Below are 20,128 nucleotides of genomic sequence, written 5' to 3'. Positions count from 1 at the left end.
ACCTATGTCATGAGGCCCAGAGGAAAGGGAGGAGGAAAAATCAGAAGGAGAAAATATTTGAACAAGAAAAAACTGAGGGTTCCCAAATTTAGAAAAAGGTGTAAGACTTCGGACTGAAAAAAACCCATAAAAAGGGAAAAGAAGAGGGGGGAAAATTTAAAACTAGTCACAGTATAATGAAATGAAAGAACAACAAAAGAAAAAAATTAGTAAAGTTGGGCTTCCCTGGTGGCGCAGTGGTTGGGAGTCCGCCTGCCGATGCAGGGTACACGGGTTAGCGCCCCGGTCTGGGAAGATCCCACATGCCACGGAGAGGCTGGGCCCGTGAGCCATGGCCGCTGAGCCTGCGCGTCTGGAGCCTGTGCTCCGCAACGGGAGAGGCCACAGCAGTGAGAGGCCCACGTACCGCCAAAAAAAAAAAAAAAAAAAAAAATACTAAAGTTTAGCAGAGAAGTAAATCACTTACAAAGGAAAAACAAGAATCACGTTGACTCCAGAATTCTCAAAAGCAACACTGGTTCTCAGAAGTCAACGGAGTAATAGGTTCAAAGGGATGAGGAAAAAAAATTCAAACTTAAAACTAAGAAATACATATTCTGGAATACACTATAAAAATGGGAAAGGTAAGTAAATAACTTATCAAGTTTATTACTATCTAAATAAGGTACAAAACAAAAAGTAAATCCACAGCAATTCCAGAACTAAAATTCTTTAAAAATCAAAGCACTTTGGAGGGGGCCCGGTGGGGGGGGTGTAGGGACTGAAGGGTATAGAGAGGAAGATGAAAACTTCTAAGATACTAGTATTTTTTTGAAGTGTGTGTGGGGAATACATACATTTAAAGGTTTAAAATAGGGAAAGATTTTCAATAGGAACAAACACCAGTATATATATTATCAAAATAAGAGTTAAGGACAACTACCAAAACAATAAAACTAGAATGTATAACTTTCAAACAGAAGGACTATTAGATTTAGCCAATAGATGGTAGGAAGAAGACAGCAAAAATAAGCAAACAGAAAACATGAAATAGCTTAAAAAGTCAAAATACAGAAATATTTTATGATCGATATAAATGGGTTTAGCTCACTGACATTCACAGAATAACTTTTTAAAAGATGCAGGTAATATATGCTCACTGTACAGAAAACATGATGAAGTAATTTGGAAAACAATTAGAATCTAATGAAGAAATTAAAAATCACCAATAAAATCCCATCTTTCAGACATTTTTCTCTACTGAAGTGTTTATTACATATTTTCCACAAAAAATACCTTTTTTTGCACTTAAGTCTGAAAATCTTTGCATATCAATCAACGTGGAACCTTATAACGATTTTTAGTGGGTAAATTGTAGTTCTATTTTATATCATCATAATTGTTAGATATCCAGTGCATTTCATTTCCTCTGGGTTAGACATTTCACAGTTGTTTCCAATCTTTCATCTTTCATATAATGTTTGATGCTTCCTCCTGGGAAAACTACCCTTCCCTGACCTCCACAGGATTTAGAGAAGGCCCACAGAGTTTTATGTAATAAGACTGCCCCCTCCATCACTTGGCTCTCCTTCTCAACTGGATAATTCTCATCATCACATTCAAGGCGCCAAACATCTCCCATCTTTAAAACCAAAAAAGCTCTCCAGATTCCCTCTCTCTTCCCTGTTATCATTCCATTTCTCTACTGTTCTTTATAGCAAAATCCTTAACGGAACTGTCTCCATTCACTGTCTCTATTTCCTCATCTTTCTTGTTCTATTTAATATGTTCCAAACTAGTTGTATCCAATGAAACTACTTTTATGAAGATCCCCAATGACCTCTTATTTGGATAAATTCCAAGATCAATTCTTAGCCCTCATCTCACTCAATTTTCGATTACTCCTTTCTTTCCTGAAACAGTCTCTTCACTTGGCTTACACACTTCCCTGGTTTCTCTCCTTAACGGCCACTCCATCTCAAGCTCCCTTGCTAGTTCCTCTCATTCCCCCGACCTCTAGAAGACAGAGTACCCTTGCTCTTCATTCTTGGATCTCTTCTGTTCTCTACGGACACTTACTCACTTGAGTAATTATCTCATTTAGTGTCAAAGTTTTAAATATCATTTATACATCCAACATCCCTACCTGCATCTCCATCCAGATCACTACTTTGAATGCCAGATTTATATATCCGACTGCCTACCTGACATCTCCACCAGGCTGTCTACCAAGAATATGAAACCTCCTTTCTCTCAATCTGTTCCTCCTTTAGTGGGGGAAGGGATGTACCAACATTCACCGAAATTAGTTGCTCAAGCCAAAAACCTAGTCTTCATCCTTAACGTTTTCCTCACTTCTAATCCTCTGAAAAAATATCTAGAATTTGATCTTCTCTCACCACCCACACTGACCCCCTTGGTCCCAGCCACTGTTATCTCTCACCTGAAATGCAACAACTTACTAACTGGTCTCTCTGCCTTACTCTCACTCTCTACGATAAATTGTTTGCAGAATACCCAAAGTAATCTTTTCAAGTTCACTAAGATTCTGTCACTCCCCTGCTCAAAAACTCCCCGTCGCACTTAGAGTAAAAACCTCCCACCATTTCCTGCAAGGCCTTGCTGACCCCTGCGGACCTTTGTAACTTCATGCCCCACCACTCCTGGCTTCCTTTTCTCTAGATGCTTCTTGCTGTTCCTTGAATATGCCAAACATACTCCTGCCTAAGGATCTTTGCTCTCTCTGTTCCCACTTGTGGACCACTCTTCTCTCGATTTTCGTGTTTCTTAGTCCCCCACTTCATTCAGGTCTCTGCTCAAATGTCACCCCTTATGCGGCCTTCCCTCACCATCCCATCTAAAAACAGCTCCCCCCGCCCCAGTCAAAGGTCCTCTTTCTATGCTATACGTAGCACTTATCAGTATCTGATATTATATTTCATATTTAGTTGCTTAGTCTGCTCCCCACTTAGATACAGAATGCACGAAGGCAGGGACATTATCCTCGTGACACTGTGTCCTCCGTGCCTGGAACATTGTCTGGCACGTAAAGGTACCAAATCTTTGAGTAATACTGACTGCACATCCTCAGCCACACATCTTCATGTATTTGTCTATTAAGGGCTAATGATGCATCTTTTCCTCCCCCTACAAAAAAATCAAGAGATTCAGACAAGAACAATGTAGAAAAAATGTGTTATTACAAAATATTTCAGACGTAAACAGTATAAAAGAGAACAAACATCCATGTACCTATCATCTACTTTAAGGAATAAAACAGTATAAATACAGTTGAGCCCCAGGAATACCCACCCACTCCACTGAGGCAGGTTAATATTGGATTTGAAGAAAAATAAAGGAGAGAAAAGTATTTTTTGATTCACCTATTTTTCTCATCTGCTTTTTTAAAAAATGAAAATAAAACTATTTGACAAAGTACTGTAAGTACTTAAAAAAAGGGGGGGGTGGGGAACAAGGCTCCATAATGCAGTGAGATTGGTGGGTTTTGAACAGAGAAAACAAAAGAAAGGGGAGAAGAAATACTAGGGAAGTGGGCAAATGGAAGCAGAGGCCTGGTGGGGCATTCATGGCGATACCAGGAGGAGGAGCAAGGCAAGTTAGGAACTAGGTGCTGGTAATCTATCTTCCCTACTGAACATGTGATTACAGAAGGATTACAAATCAAGCCTGGCTGAGGGATCAGGATCTAATGAGGTACACACCACAGAAAGTTTAGACAACATCGATGTCATCACAGTTTGACACAGAAGCATATATCGAAGTTGCTAAGTGAATGCTGCTGTGTATGACAGAGGGGAAACAAGCCGGTGGCTCAAAGCATAAGTGGAAGAGAGATGGAAAATCTTTTTAATTAGAAGAATACTTTAAGGATTGAAAAAAGTTAGAGTTAAACTGGAAACTCCATGACCCATTAAAAATAGATCTTTTAGATCTTTGTCACTAAAGAGCAGTATCAGTAATCCAACAGAACAATTTCATATATAATCAAATTTCTAACATATCTAATAGTATCTAATACTATTCTCCCACAAAAGCTACTGGCTCCGCAGAGAATATCTGACTCTAATCTTGGGGGTGGGAGGTGGGTGGCGGGGGATACATCAGGATGGGACTGGAATACCTTGTTTTATTTTACTGGATTTATTATCTTTTTGTTGTGTTTTAAAGGTTTAAAGAAAATAGGCTTTTAAAAATCATAATTTTAGTAAGCTAAACTCTGACCAAAGTGTAAGTTACTCAGGGGCTGCCTGGGATAGTAGAACCAGAGAGCCTACATTCAAATTCCTGCCCTCTATCCCACTTCAGGCAAAAGGTACTTGAATTTTTGTGCCTCATGGTCTTCATTTGTAAAAACAAAATAATAATAATAGCACCTGCACCAAAGTCCTTGTGAGGATTAAGTGAGTTAACACATATAAAGCACTTAAACAGTTGGAGAAAATTGTAAGTGCTCTACAAATGTTAGCTATAATTATCATCATCATTATTGATAAAACCTGACAAGGCTACGCATACCTTGAGGCCAAGAACAATGTCTTATTTGTCTCTATATTTCCAGCATTTAGCACACTTCCTGGTACCCAACAGGTACTCAATAAATATTGCCTGAATTTAACTGAGTAATTCTAAAATTCTAGCCATTAGGTTGTAGGTTGCAAGCTTTAACACATTAAGGGAACCACCATGATAAATGGCAGGAGCAAAGATAAAAGGGCCAATAAAAACAAGACCCCAAATCTTATACCGTCAAAAAATATTGTTTCTTGGGTATTTTAAAAATTTATTCTGGGTTTCTCAAGGTCTACCTTGTACTAAGGGAGTTTGATTGGGATCAGATAGTAATAGTGGATCAAAATCTAGACCCTTGCTTCCCTGGTGGCACAGTGGTTAAGAGTCCGCCTGCCAATGCAGGGGACGCGGGTTCGTGCCCCGGTCCGGGAGGATCCCACATGCCGTGGAGAGGCTGGGCCCGTGAGCCATGGCCGCTGAGCCTGCGCGTCCAGACCTGTGCTCCGCAACGGGAGAGGCCACAGCAGTGAGAGGCCCGCGTACCGCAGAAAAAAAATAAAAAATAAAAAATAATCTAGACCCTCAGTCTAGAATTACACTAGATTCACTAAAGAATGAGATTCTCCCCCACAATAAATTTAATCTAACAGTTCCCTGTAGAATTAAATTACTTTAACTTTTTCCAACCACCAAAACTTGTTTCTGAATTAAAGTACAATACAGCCTTAACCCATTCAATTCGGGACACCCTTTTGATTTTCCATTGCTCTTGGATTTTCCAGCAGTTTAGTCTCATTTGGGTTAATTACCAGTACTCTAGATGGAAAATTTTCCTGGTAGGTTGTTCCATTCATAGCCATTTAGAAAGCAGTGCTTGCGTCAGACTCTGTTTTCTGCTTGGATAAAGGGGGCTGTTACTTCAAACCCCAATTTTTCTTGGCGTCCCATAGTCACACTTCATTGAGTACACCCTGTGCTTACCTTCTACAAATGACCTTTCAAAGCAACATGCTTCATCCAACCCGCCAAGTTAGCAGATTTACCTTTCCTTAGAGTACTGATTAAGGCCAAAGAGGTTCTAATTCCATCAACAGACATCACATGACTGCAGTAATAGTAATAATTCGCCATTATTGAGGGCCTGTGTATGTTAGGCACTGTGTTTGTATATCTCATTTAATTATACAAGAACCCCATGAAGAAGATATTAATTCCATTTTATAAATCACAAAACTGAGACTTAAAAAGACTAACATTCCCTGGGTTTCTGTCCTCCCTTCAAAGGACTCTAAGTAGATTACTCAAAACGTTTCCTCACACACAATAGGGCCTGCTGAACTACTGTCTTCATTTTATAAGAAATGGAAGGTCAAAGGTTTTATAGCTAAGAAGTACACAGACAAACATGAATTCTAATTGATTCCAAAATCCATCTTGTTAATTATTTTGCTATGCTATCTATACAACTGAATAAGGCCTTTCATAGAACCTCCTTCCACTCTCAGCTAAGGAATGAAAAATCTGCCTGAAAAGGTTCTATTTTGTATTGTAAAAGAAGGAAAATGAAGGAAGGAAAGGCTATGGCAACTTCTGTCTCTGAAGGGTCTTAAGCTCTTATTTAAAACAGCAGATTAGATAAAAGAAACTGGCATCCAGACCCAGATAAGATGGTTTATCAGAGACACTAGTCTGTCATCTTCTCGGTCTGCTGACTTTCCAAATAAAGTCATATTCCTTATCTCTACACCTTGTCTCTGATTCATTGGCCTGTCATGGGGCGAGCAGAGCGAGCTTGGACTCGGTGCCAGCCTGAGGCCCTTTCTGGTGAGGAACATGAACAAGACCCCAAAGACCCTAAAACTCCAATTTGCATGACTAGAGCCCATCCTTCCAACCTGTGATACTGAGCAGAGAAGAATATCTGTGCTCATTTGGGTAGACTCCTAGGTACTCCAAAACATGGAAAGGAGCTAAGAGGGAAAAAACTCCCCTTGAAGAAAGAAATGCTGTTTCCTGGAGGGAGGAGGTGGTTTTCCGGCTGAGAGATAGAAGGGGGATTGGATAAAGGCAGAGAGCAAATCAAAGGTGACAAAGCCACGTATGGGGGAAAGACAGATGCAAGGGAGAAAAGCATCTACATTAGCTGTACTGGCACTGTCCGATAGAAATAAAATGTAAACTTAAAAAAATAAAATAAAAATAAAACAGATTATACCAAACTGACTAGGATCACAGTGAAATCATTAAGTACTGAACCCTTTCTAGAACATTCTTCAATGTCTTTAGAACTTCAGTAAATTGCTTTACTTCCAGGTAAATAAATTCAACCATTTTTTGCAATTCAACTTAAGATTTTTTTTTTTTTTTTTTTTTTTTTGGCGGTACGCGGGCCTCTCACTGTTGTGGCCTCTCCCATTGCGGAGCACAGGCTCTGGACGTGCAGGCTCAGCGGCCATGGCTCATGGGCCCAGCCACTCTGTGGCGTGTGGGATCTTCCCAGACCGGGGCACGAACCCGTGTCCCCTGCATCGGCAGGCAGACTCTCAACCACTGTGCCACCAGGGAAGCCCCAAGATTTTATTTTTAATACATGTGTCAAGTCACCTGTCTTTTCTCTCAAAACCCAAATATACGCTATTCTGCAACAGCCCAGTTTTGATTGATGAACTTGCACTCATTTTTAGAAGCTCTCATTCTGTAATTCTTACTGACAGAAAGTATTTTTAAAATTCAACCTAGTGTTCAATGTTCAATTTAACTCTTAAAAAATCAGTTATACCAGGTTATTTCCTAATAACGGTATCTCTAGCAAGGTTTGTTGGGTTTTTTTGTTTGTTTTAAGTATTTGTTTTTTCAAATGAGCTTAGAATTTAAAATGGGAATTCAAGGAGCACTCATGCAGTATTTACTAATTATCAAACTTTCATTGAGCTCAATAATTTAACATTCCAACCAGAAAATTGTATTATTAAATACTCCTGACCTGAAACCTACAGCTGTATGTTGCAATCTAATCTTACACAAAAAGGGCAAAAGTATCCTCAATTCTGCAACTTAAAGGTGTTCACAAAATTGAGCCCAAATAATGTCCTAATCACATAAATTAACATCTCCCTAATTAAGGACTGATATAAAATTTACTTTACTAAGCAAATAGTCTATTGTATATTAATAGTATAAACTGACTACAATTCTATTAGACAATGTTTAAAATAGACAAGAAAGGTTTATTTTAGTTTGATATATATTGCATGCAACTGCTTTCCAGGAAGAATGAAAGCCTACTTTTCTATACCCTTAACAATGGATAGTCAATCTTTGCATTTCATTTAATGAAATGTGTAAAATATGATGTCTTGTTGATTACTAGGTTAGACTTAACATAGTTTCATGTTTTTGACTACTGGTATTCTTTTTTCATATCCTCTATTTTTCTACTGGCATATTTATCCTTTTAAAGTTTTATTTAAAAGCTCTTTGTAAATTAAGTATTTTGTGCTATCATTTGTTTTGCAAATATTTATCCCAATCTGTGGTTGTCTTTTAACAGATTTGGCTATAACCCAAAAACTATTAATCTTTTCCTTCATGAATTCTGGGTTTTGTGTAATCTTAGAAAGGCCTTCCAATCAAAAGTGTAAAAACAATGTATTCTCCTGCAGTTGATCTACCTGCAATTTGTTCTGGCCCAAGAGGTGGCCACCTCCTTCTTTTGAGTGTCGTATATACTCCTAAATTCTAAAATTCTAAGTTGATCAAAAAGTGTATCACATTCATATTTTTCATGACTTTAAAAAGTTTAGATCTATTCCACCCTCACTAGTTGTCATCTGTTTTTCTAAAAAAGAATACTTTGTAGCCCAAGTCATCCTCTTAACTATGTTAGTTATCCTTTTCCAACTCAATCATGTTTTTCCTGTATTATTGTATCCAAAACTGAAACCGATACTTCAGATGTAATAAATAAACCGATACTTCATTTTAATATATGACCAGGATGGTGCCTCTGTTAGGTTTCATATTTCTTAACAATGCCCAGCACTTCATCCAAACTGTAGTGAACCATTGTTTTTAGAACATGGTTTATAATAAGTCTTAGCTCATATTCCTCTGACAAAAAGTATATACTTTATCCTTGTCCACAATGTCAAGAGTTTGATCACTAATGTAGGCACATAAAAAATTCTTAAACATTATCAATGATACCTAGGCAACTATAACATATAAAATCTCTCAGACATTGCTGTATGTGTTAAGTACTTTAACTTCACTGGAGGTCAATTTGGCCAAATCTACCAAAACTGCAGACATTCCTTGATTTATCAATTCTATTTCTAGGAATTCATCCTACAGGTAAACTTACACAAGTGTAAAATGATGTATGGGGCTTCCCTGGTGGCGCAGTGGTTAAGAATCTGCCTGCCAATGCAGGGGACACGGGTTCAAGCCCTGGTCTGGGAAGATCCCACATGCCGCGGAGCAACTAGGCCCGAGAGCCACAACTACTGAGCCTGCGCGTCTGGAGCCTGTGCTCCGCAACAAGAGAGGCCGCGATAGTGAGAGGCCCGTGCACCGCGATGAAGAGTGGCTCCCGCTTGCCACAACTAGAGAAAGCCCTCGCACAGAAACGAAGACCCAACACAGCCAAAAGTAAATAAATAAATAAAATTAAAAAGTAACTGTACCATTTAAAAAAAAAGGAATCTTTTTTAATCTGATGAAGGATATCTACACAAAATCTACAGCAAACATCATCCTTAACAGTGAAATAGTAAAAGCTTTCCCCCGAAATGGAAAATAAGACAAGGATACCCACTATTTCTTTTATTCAACACTATACTGGAGATCCTAAGCAGTACATTTAGGCGAAAAAACAAACAGTATACAGTTTGGAATGGAAAGAAATAAAACTCATTATTTGCATGACATGATTGAGTTCACACACAAAAAAAATCCACAAGAATCTATAAACAATGAAAATTAAGTGAATTTACCAATATGTTTGATTAAAGGTCAATATACAAGTAAATTATTCTACATATCAACTACCAACAATTCCAAAAATAGAACCATTTACAACAGCATTTACAAATGAAATATTTAAGAATAAACTAGCAAAATAAAACCGCTACACAGAAAACTACAAGTGTTATTGAAAGAAATTAAAGACTACATCAATAACAGAGGGTGATATACCATGTTCAGAGATTTGAATGTTGTAAAGACATCAGTTCTTCCTCAAACTGATCTCTGGAGTCAATACAATCCCAATGAAACTTCCAGCAGGTTCATGTATGTGGAAACTGATATTAATTATAAAATTTAGATGAATATGCAAAGGTCCAAGAAAAGCTGAGTCAGTGTTGAAGAAGAAATACAAAGTTCAAGGACTTATATTAGCATATTAGCAAGTATCAAGTCTCATACAAAACTGAAGTAATTAGGAGTATGGTACTGGCAGAGAGAGAGAAACTGATCAATGGCACAGAACAAACAAACATAGACAAAGGAATCTTATAAAATGCTGGTAGGAATGTAAACTGACACAATTACTTTGAAAACTGTTTGGCATTATTTACTAAAACTGAATGTAAGTATATCCTAAGACCTTGCTACTCAAAGTGTGGTCCAGAACCAGTACAGCTGGAATTCCCTTAAGCTTGTTAAAAATGCAAGCCCCATCCCAAATCTACTGAAGCAGAATGTGCATTTTAACAAGACCCCCAGGTGATTGATGTGCACAGGACAGTTTGAGAAGCACTGCCCTAGGATCCATCAATTTCATTCACTGGTATACATATGCCCATCAGAAATGCATACAGATGTCCACCAAGAGACATGTACAAGAGTATTTATAATAGCACTATTAATAGCCAAAACCAAAAACTGCCCCAATGCTGAACAATGGAAAGAATAAGTTGTGGGGTAATCACAAAATAGAGTACTATTCAGCAATGAGAAGGAACACTCGTAACTACAACTCACAAATACAATGCTGCATAAAAGAAGCAGACCAAAAGAATACACCTGGTATGTTTTAATTTACATGAAATACAAAAAAAGGAAAAACTATCAATGCTGAAGTCAGGGCAGTGGTTATGACCTTTAGGTGACGTGGGACCATTATTCCCTCTTAGTTACTATTTCTTGATATGCATAGTTTTACATGGGTGGGAAAATCCATCAAGCTATATATATACTTGCATTTTGTGTACTTTCTGTATATATGTTATACTTTTTAAAACTTTCATTAAGAAGTACCAGAAGGTTAAATGGGTCAACTATATAGAAAATGTATTCTCTCTCAATAAATCTGTTTTGGTTTTTTTTTAAGTTCTGGAAGGAAATACACTAAAATCTAAATAGTTATCTCTGGGAGATAAGATTTATAATGGTTTTCTTTTGTTTACTCTTCTGAGTTTCTCATTTCTTACTTTCTACCAGTAAGGACACTAATTTAATAAGTTATTTTACAAATTTTTGTGGAGGAAGATTGGGAGATTATCCCTAGTGGTGACCTCCCAAGGGTTTCAGTGACACTGGGAAACCATTCAAAAACTAAGTAATTCTTACTATAACTGAATAAAAACATTTTACTTCTAAAATCTAATTTATGGCACCTACATACAAGGCAAACTGAAACAAAATTTATTCTATGAATTACCATAATGTTTTCTAGTTTTCAAAAAGTTCCTAAAGAAAAGAGGAACCCAGCTAGCTTAGTAGAGAAAATACAAACAAAATTTCAATGACTCAAGTTGAGCTCTGTGGTGTTAGAAAAAATTTTAACCAGAAATGTTACTTTTATATTGTTAAGCTATAGATATCTTTTCATGTCAATATTTTAAAATCTACCTTATCCTCTTCCCTCTTTTTTAAACAGCTATGAGACATAATTCACAGGCCATACATTTCACCCAAAGTATACAATTCAATGGTTTTTAGTATAGAGTTGTATGACCATAACCACTATCTAAAACTGCAGAACTTTTTCATCACCCCCAGAAGAAACCCATACCAATCAGCAGTCACTCCCATGTCTCCCAACCCCTTACCCCCACCATTAGGCAAGCATTAATTCACTTTCTGTCTCTACAGATTTGCCTATGCTGGACATTCAACAATTTTTTGTAGTTTACTGAGTACAAGTTTTACAATTCTTTTGTTAAATATAATATACTCCTAAGTATTCTATTGTCAATAAAATTTTCTTAATTTCATTGTTGATTGTTCATTGTGAATGCATAGAAATACAAGTGACTTTCCTATACTGTTGCTCTTGTATCCTCCCTGCCATCTTGCTAAATTCATTTATTAATTCTAATAGTTCTGTAGTGGATTCCTTAGGATTTTCTACATACAAGATCGTGTCATCTGCAAACATAGTGTTACTTCCTCCTTTCCAATCTGGGTACCTACCTTATCCTTCTTTAGGGGCTACAGATTATTCCTCTATTTTTTTTTTTTTGCGGTACACGGGCCTCTCACCGTCGTGGCCTCTCCTGCTCTGGAGCACAGGCTCCGGACACGCAGGCTCAGCGGCCATGGCTCACAGGCCTAGCCGCTCCGCGGCATGTGGAATCTTCCTGGACCAGGGCACGAACCCACGTCCCTTGCATCGGCAGGCAGACTCTCAACCACTGCGCCACCAGGGAAGCCCAAGGGGCTATAGATTATTCATCACACATTGATTTTTTTCTTTTTTTGGCTGCGTTGGGTCTTCGTTGCTGCGTGCAGGGGCTACTCTTCTTCATTCACCACAACTAGAGAAAGCCCCCACGCAGCAACGAAGACCCAACACAGCCAAAAATAAATAAATTAAATAAATAATTTTTTTTAAAAAAAGAGGGCTTCCCTGGTGGTGCAGTGGTTAAGAATCCGCCTGCCAATGCAGGAGACATGGGTTCGAGCCCTGGCCCAGGAAGATCCCACATGCCACGGAGCAACTAAGCCCGTGCGCCACAACTACTGAGCCTGCACTCTAGAGCCCACGAGCCACAACTACTGAGCCCACGTGCCACAACTACTGAAGCCCACTCACCATAAAGCCCATGCTCTGCAACGAGAAGCCACCGCAATGAGAAGCCCGTGCACTGCAACGAAGAGTAGCCCCCGCTCATCGCAACTAGAGAAAGCCCGCGCACGGCAAGGAAGACCCAAAGCAGCCAAAAATAAATAAAATTTATTTTTTAAAAAAAGATATTAATGTGATGGTAATGTGTGATGAATAAGCTGTCTTAAAGACCATCCTGCCTAGAGGCAACACAGTATTTTTCAAGTTCCTTGAAGTTCTTCACTCTGAATTAGCATACACACATTAAGGATACATGTTAATTTCTAGAACAAAATAGTAGCCTAGGAATAATATAATACTCACATGGGGTTACATTTGATAGCGAAAGAAAAGAGTGGAAAGTACTTATCTTTAGGGGTATTGAGTAGCTTGTCAATTATGCATATTGATGCAGTTAGCCAGGTCATTCTAATTTCCTTTGCTACTACACTAAATAAAGCCCTGATGGGCTTCCTTGCTGTAGATGCTGGTAAAACTACTCTGCAAATGTAAGTATGCATTCACTGAGCTCCCATCCCACTGCCTGAAGTCACATGTGCATTATGAGTAAGAAAGCCACAAATGGGGCTTCAGTATAAATAAGGAAATAATCTTGTTTTTACATAAGCACTCATGAAAATGTTTTTCTAAAAGCCAAATAGGTGGGTACAATTTTATGGGGCATCAAAATAGATTTTACAAACTCTCTATAACTTAGAGATATCCAGAAGCAGGGGGAAAAAAACAAAACTTGAATGCTGACCTAAGGCTATAAAGGTGGTATATGTCCTGTGTAGTACAAGCCACGTTAAATATATGATGTTTTATGCTCAAGGAGATATCTGTTCTAAACCTTCATGTAGTCTAGGGGTAATGTCACTATTCTTTTATTCTTTCAGTGTTTTATTCTTTTAGTTGCTACATATTATGATATACTCAGTCATTTTTTTTTTAAGGGAGAGGAAATGAACTATAAAATCATGTTAGAAATCTAATGGGACTGCCAGGGGCTTCCCTGGTGGTGCAGTGGTTAAGAATCCGCCTGCCAATGCAGGGGACAAGGGTTCGAGCCCTGGTCCGGGAAGATCCCACGTGCCACAGAGCAACTAAGCCCACGAGCCACAACTACTGAGCCTGTGTGCTACAACTACTGAAGCCCACGTGCCTAGAGCCCGTGCTCCGCAACAAAGAGAAGCCACCGCAATGAGAAGCCTGAACACTGCAATGAAAAGTAGCCCCCACTCACCGCAACTAGAGAAAGCCTGCACGCAGCAACGAACACCCAATGCAGCGAAAAATAAATAATTTTTTTAAAAACAAGAAATCTAATGGGACTGCCAGGAAAAGTAAGCATATCCTTCTTGCTTAATATTGTAGCTTTATCTCTGGATGAAATACGTTACATTGATTAGAAACTTCATACAGGATCACACAATGGTACCTTTCATCTATACTATATGGGTCTTTTTCCTGAACTGCTTTTTCATAGAAATTATGCTTTACAAATATTTAAACAATTTAAATACAGCTGGTCTATAGCATGTGAAATTTACATTTTAGATGCTGCACGTGTAAATATTAAAACCAAAACACTAGACTTCACATCTGTTTTTCCATTATATTTAAATTGTTCATCAGAATTTGAAACAAACTTTTACATACACTCAGTATCTAAATTATAAGCAGGTTGTATTCCTCTGTTTCTAAATCAGAAGTAAAATTTCCCAGAGGAATAATGTCATAAATTGTGATAAGATTTTTCATAAAAACCTGTTTATTAGAGTTGCTAAAATCTACTATGTAAAATACAGTATCGGACTCAGCAATAATATTGAGTCAATAAACTTCTGTGGGCTTAGTAACCTAAGCATTAATTGTGATAAAATGGAACGTTATTTTTAATACTTAGCAAAGGCATTCTTTTTTAAGATCTTTTAAAAATAATTTGACTTTTGTTCCCCCTTCACACTCATTTTTTTTCAGATCTAATTATAGTCTTTTAATGCTTTGAGAAGAAATACAAATAAATTCAGGGATACTTCGGAAGAATAATAGGTTATACAGCAAGTGCTGAGATAATCTCAAGCTGATGAGCTTACAGGTCAGCTTTATTTATTTATTTATTTTTAACACCTTTATTGGAGTATAATTGCTTTACAATGGTGTGTTAATTCCTGCTGTATAACAAAGTGAATCAGCTATACATATATACACATCCCCATATCTCTTCCCTCTTGCGTCTCCCTCCCTCCCACCCTCCCTATCCCACCCCTCTAGGTGGTCACAAAGCACCGAGCTGATCTCCCCGTGCTATGCGGCTGCTTGCTACTAGCTATCGGTTTTACATTTGGTAGTTCACACTCATTTTTAAATTGATTTGATGAGGTCCTCAATGTCTATAATGTCAATGCTAAGAAAAAGCATAGAAAGAAGTAAACTAACACAATAGCAGTTAATTGGAAAAAACATAAATAATATTATTTCCTTCACGGGGAAAAAGCAAAGTAAGTTGAAACTTTAGGAACACAACTTTTCTTCTTTACCCCTTTTGCTATGGCTATGACCACACGGCAATAACAAAACTGAAGAATGTGCATAAGCACATGGTGGTAATGTTCATGCAAGATGTTCATGAGTCATGTGCTTCCTGTATTTCAGAGTGCCTGTACTATATTTCTTCAATGGTATTTCAAATTCAAACAAAAATCTCTATCTTCTATTTGGAGGTACATTAAATATCAGTGGATTCATTGTATATGGTCAGATAAACAATTACTTACTATCATGAAAACACTCATTTTCTGGGCTTCCCCGGTGGCGCAGTGGTTAAGAATTCACCTGCCAACGCAGGGGACACGGGTTCGAGTCCTGGTCCAGGTAGATCCCACATGCTGCGGAACAACTAAGCCCGTGCACCACGACTACTGAGCCTGCGCTCTGAAGCCCATGAGCCACAACTACTGAGCATGCGTGCTACAACTACTGAAGCCTGCGCACCTAAAGCCCGTGCTCCGCGACAAGAGAAGCCACCACAATGAGAAGCCCGCGCACCGCAGCAAAGAGCAGCTCCCGCTCGCCGCAATTAAAGAAAGCCCGCACACAGCAAAGAGGACCCAACACAGCCAAAAATAAAGATAAAATAAATTTTAAAAGAAAAACAAACAAAAAACCCCACTCATTCTTACTTTCAAGAAGACATTTATTTACCTCATCTACATTTCCAGATGCTCAGTGAGGTTTTTCCACTCAGGTGACAAGAGCACTCTTCATCTCTGTTCTTTAAGAAATATTTGGCTTCAAAATGAGGAACAAACATACATCAACGTAACCTGAAATCTAGTCATTCCTTTCCCCTGGCATTAAGTAACTTGGATTTGCCTTGTAATAACAGGTTACTGAGGGAATATGGTGCAATGTTCCTTAACTGAAGCATCAGCTCTCCAGGCCAGGCGCACACGGCTCCTAACAGGGCTTGTTTGTACAATCTGCTCCCTTTGCCCTGTGAACCTAGGGCTACTGCAGCCCTCCCAATCACTTCCCTACAACATGCCTTAGCAAATGCTCAACCTCACTTTTACTTTCTCTTTTCCCACTACCTTACTTTTACTGCTTATCCTAAATGGATCATTTGGTCATTCTGTTTCTTTATACTTTACTACCTGTTTTCGTGAGTGGGCCCTACAACTAGAAAATACCCCTCATGAACAAAGACTCACCTGAAGCTATCATCAAATTTTTAATGTTTCAATATTCATACAAAGGTGTTATTTTTCCAAATAGACTAGAAATCCAGCACTGTGCTGTTTATCTTTTGCAATGGAGTGATATGGGGTCTAATTCCCTTCCCCTTGTGTCTAGGCTGACCCTACTGACTTACCAGTAACCAAAAGAATGAGCAGAACTGATGCAATTTCTGAGACTAGGTCAGAAGAACCCTAGCAGTTTCTTCTGGTTCTCTAGGGATGTTTGATCTCTAGACAGGCCATCTCCAAAAGTTCCCAGCGCAGATTCTCCCTCTCAGAATACAGCTAGCAGGCGTACAGATTCAAGTTACACAGAGAGGCCATGTATAAGTGCTCCAGTCAGCAGTTTCAGCTGAGCAGCGCCTTCAAGTCATCCCAGCCTGGACACTAGACACGTGAGTAAAGAAGTCTCCAGATGATTCTGGCCTCCAGCTGTTTGACTCTGCCTTTCAAGTCTTCTCAGCTAAAACCCTAGACTTCGGAGTACAGAGCAAGCCATCCCTGTTATGCCGTGTCTGAAATCCACAGAATCTGTGAGTATGATAAAATGATTATTTTTTAAACCACTAACATTTGAGGGTACTTTGTTACACGGCAACCAATAACTGTAACAGAGTTCCCAGTTAATGAATTCCAGAAAGAAAATAGAGAAAAGAGAACTAGCAAAGTAGTATTTAGAAAGAACATGCATCTTCAAATTAAAATGGCCTACCAATGGCCAATACAACAAATTTAAAAGATTTATGTCAAGACATATTGCAGTCTTTCAAAGATCAAGTATAAAATCAGTCCTCTAGGGCTTCCCTGGTGGCGAAGTGGTTGAGAGTCCGCCTGCCAGTGCAGGGGACACGGGTTCATGCCCCGGTCTGGGAATATCCCACATGCCGCGGAGCGGCTGGGCCCGTGAACCATGGCCGCGGAGCCTGCACGTCCGGAGCCTGTGCTCCACAACAGGAGAGGCCACAACAGTGAGAGGCCCGCGTACCGCAAAAAAAAAAAAAAAAAATCAGTCCTCTACCTTGGAACAAGAATTAGGATAAGACTGGCCTCCTCACCATTAAGACTGGATACTAGCAGGGCTTCCCTGGTGGTGCAGTGGTTAAGAATCCACCTGCCAATGAAGGGGACATGGGTTTGAGCCCTGGTCTGGGAAGATCCCAAATGCCGTGGAGCAACTAAGCCGTGCGCCACAACTACTGAGCCCGGGCACCTAGAGCCCATGCTCTGCAACAAGAAGCCACCGCAATGAGAAGCCTGAGCACCATAACAAAGAGTAGACCCCGCTCACCGCAACTAGAGAAAGCCCGCGCACAGCAACGAAGACCAACACAGCCAAAAATAAATTAAATTTAAAAAAAGACTGGATGCTAGCAGACAATAAAGCAATCCATCAAAAGTCTCAGGGAAAATTTTTTCAACCTAGAATTTCACACCCAACTAGCCATTACATGTACAGCCTGAATAAAAGGACTCAAAGTGTACTTTCTTCACATCTTTCAATAAGATGGTCCTTAAGGATATGTTCCATCATTATCAGGGAGTATGTCAAGAAAGGAGGAAATACGGGATTCAGGAAACAAGCTAGGAAAGCAATAATGGGAATTCACAGGGTGATAACTAGAAGTAAATGCCTAAAGAGTAATCAGTCTCGTCTGGAGCAACAATGGGCTCCAGGGAGGAAGGGAGACTAGAACTCAGTAGATTATATAATAAAATGGAGAGGTTGAAAATAATTGACAATATAATAAAGGCAAGCACCTCAAAGAACAAGAAAAGCAGAAAAAAAGACACTATACAGGACTTCCCTGGTGGCTGCAGTGGTTAAGGATCCGCCTGCCAACGCAGGGGACACAGGTTTGAGCCCTGGTCAGGGAAGATCCCACATGCTGCAGAGCAACTAAGCCCATGCACTACAACTGCTGAGCCTGAGCTCTAGAGCCCACGAGCCACAACTACTGAGCCCACACGCCTAGAGCCCATGCTCTGCAACAAGAGAAGCCACCACAATGAGAAGCCCGCACACCACAACAAATAGTATCCCCCACTCGCCACAACTAGAGAAAGCCCGCACACAGCAACGAAGACCCAACACAGCCAAAAATAAATAAATAAAAAATAAGACACTATACAAGAAAGGAAATGTAATCAAGGTACAGTACTAGGATGAGAAGTGAACAGTATTTATACAGTCATAATAATGTAAGTGATTTATTGATTTGTATATAGGTTGAATCTAAGACAACCGTAGTTACCTTACAGAATGAAATCAAAATCTCACCAGCTTTGATAATATATTGATAAAAGTCCTTTACTTTTAATAACAAAATGTAAAAAGACGTCACAAATTGGAATTATAAGAGGGAAGATGAAAAAAAAGGTAGAGGCACTACTGTTCTAACTATTGAAAACAGAAAAAAATAACTGATAAAACCAAACTTTAGTTTTTTGAAAACGTCAAAAAAATTGCTAAATCTCTAGCAAGAGTAACAAGGAGAAAAACATAACACAAATTTTATCAGGAATGAAAAGAGGGAATTTCATTACAGACATTAAAAAGTTAATAAGACATTAAAAGAAGAGAATACTACAAACAATTCTACAACACATAAATTCAACAATTTAGGTGAAAGGGGCCAATTCCTTAAACTTCAAACTAGCAAAACTCATCCAAGATGAAATAAATAACCCTAACATTTAACAAAATTTAATTGTAGATAAAAACCTTCTGTTTTTATCTCTTTATCCAGATATAGAGAACTAGTGGTTACCAGTGGGGAGAGGGTAGTGGGGAAGAGGCAATATAGGGGTAGGGAATTAAGAGGTACAAACTATTAGGTATAAAATAAGCTACAGAGCTTCCCTGGTGGCGCAGTGGTTAAGAATCCGCCTGCCAACACAGGGGACACGGGTTCGAGCCCTGGTCTGGGAAGATCCCACATGCCACAGAGCAACTAAGCCCGTGCACCACAACTACTGAGCCTGTGAACCACAACTACTGAAGCCCATGTGCCTAGAACCCATGCTCTGCAACGAGAAGCCACCACAATGAGAAGCCCACACACTGCAATGAAGAGTAGCCCCCGCTCGCCGCAACTAGAGAAAGCCCGCGCTCAGCAACAAAGACCCAATGCAGCCAAAAATAAAATAAATTTTAAATAAATAAAATAAGCTACAAAAATATACTGTACAACATGGGGAATGTAGCCAATATTTTACAGTATCTATAAATGGAGTATAACCTTTAAAAATTGTGAATCACTATATCATACACCTGTAACTTATAAAATATTATATAGCAACTATACTTCAGTTAAAAAAAAACAACAACAACATTCTGGAGAAAAAATCTCCAGGCCCCTATGATTTCACTGGTGAATTCTACCAAACATTTAAAAAAGAAGTAACACTAAATATATATAATGTCTACAGAAAATATAAGAGGTAGGTACCCTTCCCATCTTATGAGACCAGCATCAACCTGATTCCAAAGCCAGACCAAAACACTAAAGTAAAACTACAGACCAGTATCCCTTCCTTATAAACTTATATGCAAAATTTCTCAACATAATACAGTCAGCCTTCTTTATTGGTGGGTTCCACATCTGAATTCAATTAACTGTGGATCAAAGATTTCAGGAGAATTCTATCAAACATTTAGAGAAGAGCTAACACCTATCCTTCTCAAACTCCTCCAAAATATAGCAGAGGGAGGAACACTCCCAAACTCATTCTACAAGGCCACCATCACCCTGATACCAAAACCAGACAAAGATGTCACAAAGAAAGAAAACTACAGGCCAATATCACTGATGAACATAGATGC

General features: G+C 38.9%; 1 protein-coding gene across 4 annotated transcripts in view; it reads right to left on the bottom strand.

Moving 5' to 3' along the window:
- CNNM2 (cyclin and CBS domain divalent metal cation transport mediator 2) overlaps positions 1 to 20,128 on the bottom strand; it is a 137,903-nt gene that overhangs the window by 50,758 nt on the left and 67,017 nt on the right. Inside the window, exon 2 of one of the 4 annotated variants that reach the window (XM_060125813.1) lies at positions 15,733 to 15,856. The exons of 2 other annotated variants lie outside the window; for them this stretch is intronic. In XM_060125813.1, the coding sequence (XP_059981796.1) occupies positions 15,771 to 15,856 (86 nt within the window). In that variant the 3' untranslated portion in view covers positions 15,733 to 15,770. Of the gene's footprint in view, positions 1 to 15,732; positions 15,857 to 16,749; positions 16,837 to 20,128 lie in introns of those variants that run through there. One more of the 4 variants, XM_060125814.1, reaches the window with a different exon arrangement.

The sequence above is a fragment of the Lagenorhynchus albirostris genome, chromosome 16 (assembly GCF_949774975.1).
Source record: "Lagenorhynchus albirostris chromosome 16, mLagAlb1.1, whole genome shotgun sequence".
NCBI classification, from domain to species: domain Eukaryota; kingdom Metazoa; phylum Chordata; class Mammalia; order Artiodactyla; family Delphinidae; genus Lagenorhynchus; species Lagenorhynchus albirostris.
This window is presented reverse-complemented; position numbering and strand designations above follow the sequence as displayed.